The sequence below is a fragment of the Diabrotica virgifera genome, chromosome 10 (genome assembly GCF_917563875.1).
Source record: "Diabrotica virgifera virgifera chromosome 10, PGI_DIABVI_V3a".
Taxonomy (NCBI): domain Eukaryota; kingdom Metazoa; phylum Arthropoda; class Insecta; order Coleoptera; family Chrysomelidae; genus Diabrotica; species Diabrotica virgifera.
In genome coordinates this window covers 142063960-142076229 of record NC_065452.1, presented here as the reverse complement: position 1 = coordinate 142076229, position 12270 = coordinate 142063960, and the positions used below count along the sequence as shown (strand labels likewise).

At 32.3% G+C, this 12270-nt stretch overlaps 1 protein-coding gene across 4 annotated transcripts in view; it reads right to left on the bottom strand.

Moving 5' to 3' along the window:
* LOC114332769 (fibroblast growth factor receptor homolog 1) overlaps positions 1-12270 on the bottom strand; it is a 219043-nt gene that overhangs the window by 35083 nt on the left and 171690 nt on the right. For 2 of the 4 annotated variants that reach the window (XM_050663221.1, XM_050663222.1), the window contains exon 6: positions 2703-2850. In XM_050663221.1, coding sequence (XP_050519178.1) covers positions 2703-2850 — 148 coding nt within the window. Of the gene's footprint in view, positions 1-2702; positions 2851-11311; positions 11503-12270 lie in introns of all 4 variants that reach the window. The other 2 variants (XM_050663223.1, XM_050663224.1) reach the window with 2 other exon arrangements.

Genomic DNA, 12270 nt, shown 5'->3' with positions numbered 1-12270 from the left:
TTGTTAGCTGGAACAATGTCGGGAAGGAAAAAGTTCATGAATGCATCATTTAAAAACCTAACCATTGTTACATGGTTAACTGTGTCAAGCTGTTTACAGCCAAAAATATGTCAAAATATGCCAAAATATGTTAAAAATATGCCAAAATATGTTAAAAATATGCCAAAATATGTCAAACGGTCGAAAATATGTTCAAACCATCAAAATATGTTAAAAAACCGAAAATATTCTAAATATGTAAAATTAAATTAGTGTCAAACGCCTTTAATTATCATAATTCGTCCACATCCTGAAGCGTTTGATTGTATCTTTGATGGTTTTCGATATGCAAAAAACATATAATCCGGTCTTTATTCATAATATACTTCTATAGCGTTCATTTGTTTCAAAGCATACTTTATACGTTCTCAAGATGTAGGTAAATTAAAAAGTTATTAACTGATCTTACTCAATACAATTTAACTAACAAAATTGGGTACAATAAAGTTACTAGGGTACAAAAATTTCTAAGGAAGTTTTTAAAATTGGTTGTTTAATTTAATAATTAATTTATCCATATTAATTACTTATTAGTATGGTAAAAAATTGTTAGTAACATAATTTTAAAGTTATTACATTCAATTAAGTTGCACTTGCATACGTTTTATTTTAATCTTTAATTACGTTTTTATTTGTATCTTTCATATTTTAGTGTATGTTTCTAAAATCAGAGTATAATTTTTTTTGCAAAAAAATTTAATTAAAATTATCGCGGATATAACCAAATAACCAATATCCGCGAAACGTAAAATCTATAGTTCTTTATTAAATATTTACAAAACCAAACATGCTATGTACATACAACCTTATACCAAAAGAAAGGTTGTAATATTTACAACAAAATGCAATAATAATATACAGGTTCCATTTAAAAAAAAAACAGAAAATTTTGAATTTGCAAATAGTGATCACACTGTATATGTAAATGTATATGGCTATAAGTAAAAGATATTAAATTATTTAAAAATGACATTATATTATAAAAACTTTGACTTTAGGCCTATAAGACTTTATACAAATTTTTCATATTTTTAAAAACTGTATTAAAAAATGATTTAATATATAGGGTGTTCCATTTAAAAAAATACAACTTTGGTTCATACCGTCGTTCTGACTCACCCTGTATAATCGAAAATAATTTTAAATTATAGACGGTTTTGATATACATTAATTTTGTTAAAATCATTTTTTTGTATATCCCATAGTTTAGCCGTAATCAAAGAAAACCAGAGGTTTGGCGCACCCTGTATATATGATCGGTTTAGAACGTCTTGCGGCGTTGTCCGATTTCCAAATTCCATTCCTTCCTATTTTGCCACAGGTCACCCCTGAGGTCTCGAGCGCTCATCGCTTTCCGGATGCCGGTGGTCCAATTAACTTTCGGTCTCCCTCGCTTCCGATGTTCAGGAGGTTGCCATTCCAGACATTGTTTTGGAAGTCTCTCGTCATTGATTCTGTTTACGTGTCCATACCAGATCAGTTGTCTTCTCTCTATATCTTTCATTATTGTTCCTTCTATTCCCATTCGATTTTTAATGTCTTCATTTCTGATATGTTCTCTTCTGGATATACGTAATGACCTTCTGATTGCATCCATTTCCACTACTTCAATTTTGTTTTTGTTTTTTTCTGTAAGCCCCCAAGTTTCAGCATCATATAATAAACTACTCTTAATCATAATCTCGTAGATATTAAATTTTCTCTTATTCGATATTTGAATACTCCAAAGAATATTATTGAGACATCGGATTGCTCTTTTTGCTTGTATAATTCTGGAAGTAATTTCTTTGTCATCAGTTCCAGTTTTATCAAATGTTACTCCTAGATATTTATAATCTTGGCAGGCTTTAATTTTTTTATTATTTTCAATAATAAGATGAATATCGTTGTCTTCTGAAGCAACACATAAGTACTTTGTTTTATCTATATTGACGTCCAATCCCCATCTTGAATATTCCTCGACCAACTTACGCATCATGTATTCTATGTCTTCCCTGTCGTTTGCTATTACGACCTGGTCGTCCGCGAATTGGAGCGTGTAGAGGCATGTATTGTTTAGCTCGGTGCCCATTTCATTTAGTTTCCTCTTCCAACCTTGCTGGTGCAACGTAGATTTTAAACAGGGTCGGAGATATGCAACATCCTTGTCTAAGCCCCTTAGTTACTGGAAAGCTGTTAGTAAGTGAGTTTCCTATCTTTACTCGTGAACGTGATCCTGCATATAGATTTTTTAATGCATTGGTGAGAGTGTAGCTTACTGGTAAGAATGTAGAACTTCCCACATCTTATTTAAGGGTATGTTATCATAAGCTTTTTGTAAGTCAACGAATGTCAGGTGCACTTCTCTGTTTCTGGCTGTGTTTCCAAAACCTTTTATAAGGTTTTGGAGGGCAAAAAGATATCGGTTGCTGGCCTGTATCCTATTGTTTATTTCTTGTGATCCGTCATTGTCTTCGGTTATTGTTGTTCCAAGATACTTAAAATCTCTAACGCGCTCGAAGTTAAAGTCATCGATGGTGATGTTCTGGCCGATTCTGTCTCTGTTTGGGTATTGCGGCTCATACACGGAAAATGGTTAACGGTTAGCATATATATGTAATATTCATTTGTGATGTTTGTGGATACATTTGTGATGTTTATATCATGCATTAAATATTTCTTACCTGGTTGTTCATCGACTACGGTAATGTAAGCTCTAGACACTGTTGTGCCGAGACTGTTAGACGCAAAGCAGGCATACCATCCTTCATCTTGATGAGTTACATTCAATATCTCATACGCTTCCGGGTTTCCCCTACCATCATCACTCTTCTATACAAAAAAGGAAAATTTATAATCTAGATAATTTTGTTAATAAATAAAAATATTTTGGTCGTTACTGGATATCGTTAGAAGCACATGTTTAGTGTTAACACAAATAATGTTTAAAAAGAATGCTTGCTTGTAGTCAACATGAGTAAAATGCAAGGTCCTAATATTCGTATGAGATTTTAAACACAAACTAAGAAAGAAAAATACAAGTAAAATCAATAACAACGAAATATTCCATTTTCGAAACACGAAATGAGTAAACTAGAGCAAAGAAGGAAGAAGCCGAGTGGTGTTTTGTGTGAAAGGAAGATTCCAATAAAGCACAAAGAAAAATTGTATTAAACTCTTTTCAATCCTGACCCCTCGGAGGGAGTGTAGTGGTCGACGTGATGTCGTGTATTGTCAGTCTCCCAAAGATCTCTGTCTCTGGTCATTTCTTTTAACTGATGCATAGGTCTTTTGCATATTCCTCTAATTTGATCGATCCATCTTGTTAAGGATCTTCCTCGTGATCTTCGGCCTTCCACCTTTCCTTGTATAATGAGTCTTTCCATGTTTTCTGTGTTTGCTCTCATAACATGGCCGGGTCTTTTTCTGGTTTCAAAACTTCGTTTGCTATGGTGACCATGGCGGAATTCATGATATCTAGATTTTGACCGATATTTTCTTGTTCAGATCTTTCTAACTGTTTTTTAATCTCACGATTTATCTTATTTCCGAACTCATCTGCTATTACGGCATTTCTTAGGAGTCGAGTATTAGGTTTCTTCTGTGTTGTGGGGGCTTTCATTCTTTTTAGTTTTAGTTTGAATCCAGCACAGAGCAGATTATGGTTAGTTGCTGCGTCTGCACTTGGGTATGTTTTTGCAGATGTAATACTGTTTCTAAACCTTCTATTAATGATAATGTAGTCAATTTGATTTCTGACTATCTTTCCCTCTTGATCAGCTGGAGATTTCCAGGTATATAGTCGTCTTTTAGGTTGCTGAAACAAAGTATTTGCTATAATGCATTTCTCTTCTTGGCAGAACTGTATTAGTCTTTGCCCTCTTTCGTTCCTTTCTCCAAGTCCATACTTTCCGGTTATATCTTGTGTGATTTCGGCACCAACTTTTGAGTTGAAGTCTCCCATAATAATTGTAGCTTCATGTTTTTTTGTGCTCCGGAGAATTTGTTTAATTTCGCTGTAGAATTGCTCAATTTCTTCATCTGGTTTGTCAGCTGTTGGTGCATAGACTTAAATTGGTATGGTATTATGTTAATAGTAAAACAAATAAATAGTTGTATATTGAATTCCCAAAATTTTGAATTATTTTTCTTATAAGTAAATTTAATGAAAAATTGTTTTTGGTAAAAGGGACTTATATTTATTTAAAAACCCTTAAAAGGGCCACAAATAATACAACAAAACGTCTTCGCTCTGTAAAAAGAACATCATCAATGTTACAAGTCTAACATGGTATGCCACCCAAAAATACAAAGGTTAAAACTTTTTAAAAGTTGAGTAAATGTCTTACATAATTAGATACATTATGAAATCCAAAGGATGGATATCATCCCTACGGATATGGCCCTAGGGCAACATATGACTCCCACACGTGGTGGGTGGTTGCTAGGTAATACACTGCACGTCATAGAAAACGGGCATCCTAAAAAATGGGTAATTTTTGAGGTCCCGTATCTCCTAAACCTGTTGTCCGATTTAAGTGATTTTTTGAATATGTTATAGCCTTATTCTTTGTCAATATTCCTGTAATAATATTTTTGCTAAACAGGTAAATTTTCATTGTATACCGGGTGTACGAATCAAACTGTGTTTTTTTCTCAAAGTTCGCAATACCCTGTGGAATAACCTAGCATTTATAAAATACTGAAATTAAAACCCAACTATAGCCTCAGGTTTTCTTAACATTCTGCTTTTTGCTTCATTCGCTTAAGTTCGATAATACAAAAGTTAGGTACTTTAACAACTAGCCATGTTCTTTTTCAGTACAGGGTGTTTCTAAACAAGTGCGAGAAACTTTAAGGGGTAGTTCTGCATTAAAAAATAATGACCGTTTGCTTTATAATCGTATGTCCGCAAATGCTTCGTTTCCGAGATACGGGATGTTGATTTTTTTTTTACAAACTGACGATTTACTTTATTGCCCTAAAACCGGTTGAGATATGCAAATGAAATTTGGTAGGTTTTAACAGATAGTTATTGCGAATTTTTTGACATAAAATTAAAAATTTTATATTCACCATTGGCGTGCATACAATATGATCGGTCATATTACCAGTATGCACGCCAATAGTGAATATGAAATTCTTAGTTGCAAGTAAAAAAATTCACAATAACTATCTCTTAAAACCTACCAAATTTCATTTGCATATCTCAACCGGTTTTAGGGCAATAAAATAAATCGTCAGTTTGTAAAAAAAATCAACATCCCGTGTCTCATAAACAAAGCATTTGCGGACATAAGTTTATAAAGCAAACGGTCATTATTCTATCATGCAGAATTGCCCCTTAAAGTTTGTCGCACTTATTTACAAACAGCCTATACTGATGAAGAACATGACTAGTTGTTAAAGTACATAACTTTTGTATTATAGAACGTAAGCGAATGAATCAAAAAACAGAATGTTAAGAAAACCTGAGGCTATAGTTGGGTTTTAATTTCAGTATTTTATAAATGCTAGTTTATTCCACAGGGTGTTGCGAACTTTGAGAAAAAAACACAGTTTGATTCGTACACCCGGTATACAATGAAAGTTTACCTGTTTAGCAAAAATATTATTACAGGGATATTGACAAAGAATAAGGCTATAACATATCCAAAAAATCACTTAAATCGGACAACAGGTATAGGAGATACGCGACCTCAAAAATTACCCATTTTTTAGGGTGCCCGTTTTCTATGACGCGCAGTTTAATTAGGTCATCACATTGAGAGAGGTGAAAGGCAAGAAACTCTTTTTACAGAGCGAAAACATATTGTTGTGATATTTGTGGCCCTTTTAAGGGTTTTTAAATAAATATACCTTTTACCAAGAAAAATGTTTCATTAAATTTACTTGTAATTAATTATATACAGGAAATTCTTCCTTGTGGATTATTTCTCTTATGTTCAGACGATAATCTCGAATACCTTTACCTTTGGTAAATCCTTCTTCTTCATCTCTTGGTGCCTATTCGTTTCGAATATTGGCGCGATCATTCTGGCTATAATTATTTTATTAACTGATGCTTTAAATAGATTAGTGGTTGTTGTGGAGAACCATTTCCTCAGGTTCTTTAACCATGATATTCTTCTTCTCCAAATTCCTCGCTTTCCGAATACTTTGCCTTGAAGGATTACCTTCAGTAATCTGGTTCCTCCCAAGGTTTAGATATCTGGGAATAGATATAACTAGTTACGGAGATGTTGAAGAGGAAGTACGACAGCAAAGCTTAAAAGCAAGTAAAAGCGGCGGGATCTCTTAATGACACAATCTGGAAGAACAAACACCTAACACAAGACACCTAACAACAAAAGCAAGAATCTATAAAGCAGCAATTAGACCTATATTGACATACACGGCGGAGACAAGACCTGACACATCTAAAACGAGACGACTACTAGAAACAACAGAGATGAAAATACTCCGACGAATATCAGGGAAAAGTTTGTCGGATAGGGAGAGAAGCGAAAACATAAGATCATGCAATGTAGAAGACATAAATGGACGGGTGAAAAAACGGAAACAGGAGTGGAACGAACACATTAGTAAAATGGCAGAGGATAGGATAGTACGAATAGCACGAGATAAGTCACCAAATGGACGAAGTATTGGCAGACCAAGAAAAATATGGTGCGATAACTTAAATAATTTAGGAGGCTAATATTGAAGAAGAAACATGCTTTAAAGCCTACATACAAGAAGGAAGAAGAAGAAGAAGAATATGTACTTAGTAAATTCAGTAAATTTTGGTAAATCCAGTTTGCTCTTAAGTTTTCAATTTCTCGTTGATTATGTTGTCATTATCTAGCTAACATTATTTTACTTGCATTTAAGATAAGAGTTCTATAGTTGCCGCATTTATGGAAGTTGCCTTTTTATGTATTGCCATCAAAGATTTTGTCCAGTCCTCAGGCCATTGCTTGGAATGCCATATTTTGTTACAGAGCAAAAGAAGTGTATTTCTGCTGTTATCATATCTGGATCTGGTGATTTGTTATCAAGTATACTGAGCCAGTTTTATTTTAGTGTCGAGTATATTGGGTTTTTCTTCAATTTCTTTATGGGTTTAGTAAATTCTGACGAGATAATAACATCTAATGCTTGTTACGGAAATGAAAATGGACCAGTAGAGTTACAAATAGAAGAAGTCTAAATAATATGATATAGAAAAGAATATATAGGATGAAGGAAGATAGTTACTCTGCAGCTTCTTCTCATGAAGTCCATTTCAGTTGCTGTAATTTTGGACCTTTTTCGTTTGTTTATTACCCAATTCTCTGCTCCATACGTCATTATACTACGTACCAAGGTGTTATATATTATCTTCTTTGTATTTCTGGTAATGTGTTTATCCCACAATACCCCGTTCATTTGTTTAATACATGTTCTTGTCTGTGCTAGTCTGCTGGTTATCTCTGGCGCGGTGGTTCCATTCTTTGAGAATATGAATCCTAATTATTTGAATTTTTCAGTGCCGTTAATTTCCCTATCATCGTCCATTTCCAAGTTTCTCATTGGTTCTTGTTTTGTTGTTAAGTATTCGGTCTTTTTTAGGTTTATTTCCAGTCCATTTTTTGTGTATTCCTCTTCTAGTTTTCGGATCATATAGGACAGCTGTAAACTTAATGTGTACAAGAAGTTGTCTCGGATTGGAATTCTCATCCCTTCACATTTCCTTTTCCATGGTCTTAATATTTGTTCTAGGAATATCTTGAACAGTGTCGAAGACGTAGAGCATCCCTGCAATAAGCCTTTTGTGGTCGTAACTTCGTTGGAGTATTTATTGCCGGTTTTAACTCTTACCATGTTGTTGTTGTAAAGGTTTTTTACGGCTTCTATTAACCTGAGTTATTCGGATTTCCTTCATAGTGTTCCATAGTTGTTTTCTGGAAACCGTGTCATATGCCTTTTTTAAATCGATGAATGCCATGTGTACTGGTCTACTTTTAGCCATTTGTTTCTCAATTATTTGTTGGAGTGTATATATGTGGTCTATGCAAGATCTTCCTGCAGAGTAACACGAATAGATCGCATTCGAAATGAGGAGATAAAACGAAGAATGGCAGTAGAATAAGACATCATTAGCTAGATCGAAGAAAAACGTTTAATTTGGTATGGACATCTGAGAAGAGCAGATTTTACAAGGTGGATATCAAAGATTTTGGATTGGAGCCCAATAGGAAAAAGAAGAAGGGGTAGACCCCGAAGATCATGGAGGGATGAAGTGGACGAGGCCATGGAAAGACGAGACCTTAGAGACGGAGAATGGCAGAACAGAAACGACTGGAGACATTGGTTGAAAGAAGGGGGGCGGCTACAGCTGTAAAAATCCTTACATAGATAGAAGGTAGTTAGGACATGTTTCTCAAGAGGATTGATATTTAATTTATTGATTGATTGACTGAACTTGTACTTCTTTTATATATTATTTGAGTTGATCATTAACATAATGAGAAACTCTTTATGAAGAAAGAAAATACAACGTATATTGGGACCTTGCTTTTGGTTTAGACACAAAAAGAGAAAATATACACATACAATACGTTTAGTTTTCAAATAGATATAGGCGACTGAAGAAAGCGCTAAGATCGGCAACATTGCTTATTCCACTATCGTTGTGACGAACGACAAATAGGACGGAGCGACGGAGGTAGAATCGGCGAGAATCAGGTTAGTCCAGGGCGCATCTGTTTTGAAATGGATATTAAGAGGTGACTCATATTTTTTTGGAGAAATTGTTTGGAAATAAGTCATATAATAACAATTGAGTTATCCTCCCACTCAAAAAGGTCCGAAACATTGTTTAAATAATCAAAATGTCAAAAAATGAAGAAAAAATTCGATTTTTTTCTTCGTTTTATGATTATAACTTTATAAGTATTTATTTCCGAGAAAAGTTGAACTAACATAAAAGTTGCGTAATTAAATTTCCTTCAAGATAAGATTGGTTAAAAATTTTAAAAATTGTCACCCTTGTTGCAAAATATCAATAATTGCAAAAAAAAACCATAAAAAAACAAGTACATATTCGAATTTTAGGTTTTTCAACCATTTATGCTACACTCAGGACATTCATATTTCGCACAGAAAAACTGTACGATATAATAAAACAATACTGTAAATTCCATTAAGATCAGTGCAATACATTTTGCAAAATAAATTTTGCAATCCAGCTTTCGCAAAAAAATGCAATTTTTCAAAAGTCTGCAGGACAGAAAATAAAGCAGATAGCAAGTTGAATTTTTTTTATATATATAGAAGAACACTGTACCTTTCATTTGCAATTTGCAAAATTAAAATCGGTTAATTACCATGGCGCGTGGAGTCAGAAATTTTTTTAAATAAACATTAATTTTTGGTGCTACTCGCAGGACAGCGGATACGTTTGCTCTGATTAGACATTCCAATGACCTGTCAAAAATTATCGAATATAGCGGCTGTGGACAAACAAATGTGTTGTTGTCAATAATTATTGTTAAGTTGGTGTTTTAGTTTGTATTGTTTTGAGAACAGAGACAAAAGTAAGTTTATGCTTGTAGTGACTTTTTAAATAGTTTTTAGAAGCAACAGGTACTTAAGTGTAAATATTTTAGCATTGTAGTGAAAAATTATATATTCTATTTGGAAAATGTAAAATATTCGATTTTCACAAGTTGATTTCCACCAAAATTTCTTCCAATCTTTATCTAATATATTATTTTCTTACTCTATATTTTGTTGTATTTTAATATTTTAATTCCACAAAAATCAAACTAATTTGATTATTGTTTGTGAAATATTGTTTACCAATTGCATATGTTTAAAAATGATAAACTTTTACTCTCTAAGTTAAAATATATGAACAAAGAAAGTTTTTGCTAAAAAAGTATTATTTCAAAGGACAGAGTATGTGTTTTTATTTTAAATAAACAAATTTATTTATTTATATCGAAATGTACTAAAAGTTAAAATTTATCAATACGTTATTTGTGATTTTCGCTTCGAGTTACATAAGTTTAAAAAAATGATAAAAATCGCTTCACTAGAACCCAAGATAATGCAATTTTTTTTATTTTTCCATTTTGAAAGTTAGATTTCATTTTTTTTTCTCATCTCAATAATTAGTATTTTTTACTGATCCAGAATATGTTTATTAATTTTTTAAGATGATTGTGATTTTCAAACATTATGAAAGTTTGTACATAGAAAAAGCTTCAAATTATAAACATTTTGGCGCAAGAAGGAGAAAAATTCACCTATTGTTTGCACTTTTGTTGTAAATGGCACTTAACTTTGCAAGTCTGTATCTCGGAAAGTACCGAACATAACATAACTTTTTTTAAAGAAGCGTTTTTTGAAGACATTTCCAATGAGCTTTTATAAATTTAATTTGATTGCGTGGTTTAAAAGATATTTTATTCGTTTATACGCAAAAACATTGATTTTTATTTAAAAAAATTCTTGGCACCATGCTAATTAACCGATTTTAATTTTGCAAATGAAAGGTACAGTGTTCTTCTATATGTAAAAAAATTTCAACTTGCTATCAGCTTTATTTTCAGTCCTGCAACATTTTGAAAAAATGCATGTTTTTTGCGAAAGATGAATTGCAAAATTATTGAACCGGTCTTAATGAAATTTACAGTATTGTTTTATATATTATATCATAATACAGTTTTTCTGGGTGAAATATGAAGGTCCTAAATGTAGCATAAATGGTTGAAAAAAGTAAAATGCGAATACTTGATTTTTTATGTTTTTTCACAATTATTGCTATTTTGCAACAAGGGTGACAACTTTTAAAATTTTTAACCAATCCTATCTTGTAGATTATGTAGAACATTTAATTACGCAACTTTTATGTCAGTTCAACTTTTTTCGGAAATGAATACTTTTAAAGTTATAATCAAAAAAACAAGAAAAAAATCGGATTTTTCCTTAATTTTTTGACATTTTGATTATTTAAACAATGTTCCGGACCTTTTTGAGTGGGAGGATAACTCAATTATTATTATTATATGAGTTATTTGCAAGCAAGTTCTTTAAAAAATATGAGTCACCTCTCAAAATCCAAATGTACTAATATTTTTACAGATGCGCCCTGGACTAGGTGTACTAGCGAAGCAAGAGGGGACTGTCTCGTACTTGACGGCGTGCAGTGTTGCCATTTATAATGTGTATATCTAATTTAAAACGAAACATGCTGTATATGGTAACTACTATGAGGTCTTAAAATATAATACAAAACAAAAACATTAAACATAAAACAATATACCTGAAGTACAATAGCATTGCAATCATCCAAAGCTTCATAAGAACAGTTAGCATAATTGTAGGGTAACTTTGTCCACACAATATAAGGGTGTAAGTCAGAAACAAACAGACAACTGAGTCTAAGGGAGTCCCCAACAACAACTGTGGTATTTTCAAGTCCTGTGGTTAATATGGGGGTGTTGTGGTATCTCTCTAGAATCAAAGGGTTACCGTCACCATATAAAATAATGTTTATTGTAATTTTGCAAACTATTAATACATGTAATAGAAACCATCACCTTAGTCACATTACCCTTCTCCACATATATTGATAACATTTAGAAATTATTTTTTTGATAGAAAAGAACTCATTCAATTACATTATCCTAAGCACAAAATCTACCCTTAGATTAATTCGTTTTTTACGACATAATCATTTTTTAAATAAAATATTGTGGGCCGAAACAAAGTGGCAATATAAAATAACGTTTTTCAATCAAATTAACATATTTTTTAATAGTACCTTGGTATACCAAAGTCTTAATAACATTTTGTATTGTTCTTTAATAAACAGAAATTATTATAACCAAGTTCTAACCGGGAATAAAAACTTTTTCTTACGAAAAATTGGGAATTTTTTATTAAAGAGATTCCATGCAGATTCCAGATACAAGTAAAAAAGGAACCCACTCATAAGACAATGCCTGACAGATGAAATCAATAATCGATGAATGAATGTTAAAGAACCAATTCTGCAAAATACTAAAACGGATACAAAATGGTTATTAATAAAGACAGAAATAAATCAAAGTCAAAAAGAAATTCTGACAACAACAAGATACAAAAAGAAACAATGAATGACGTAGAACATTTTAGATTTAATGGAAGAAAGACGTCAACATAAAAATAAAGATAATCAGATATACAAAAAGTGGATAAACAAATAAAATACAAAATTAAGCAAGCGAAAGAAGAATGGCT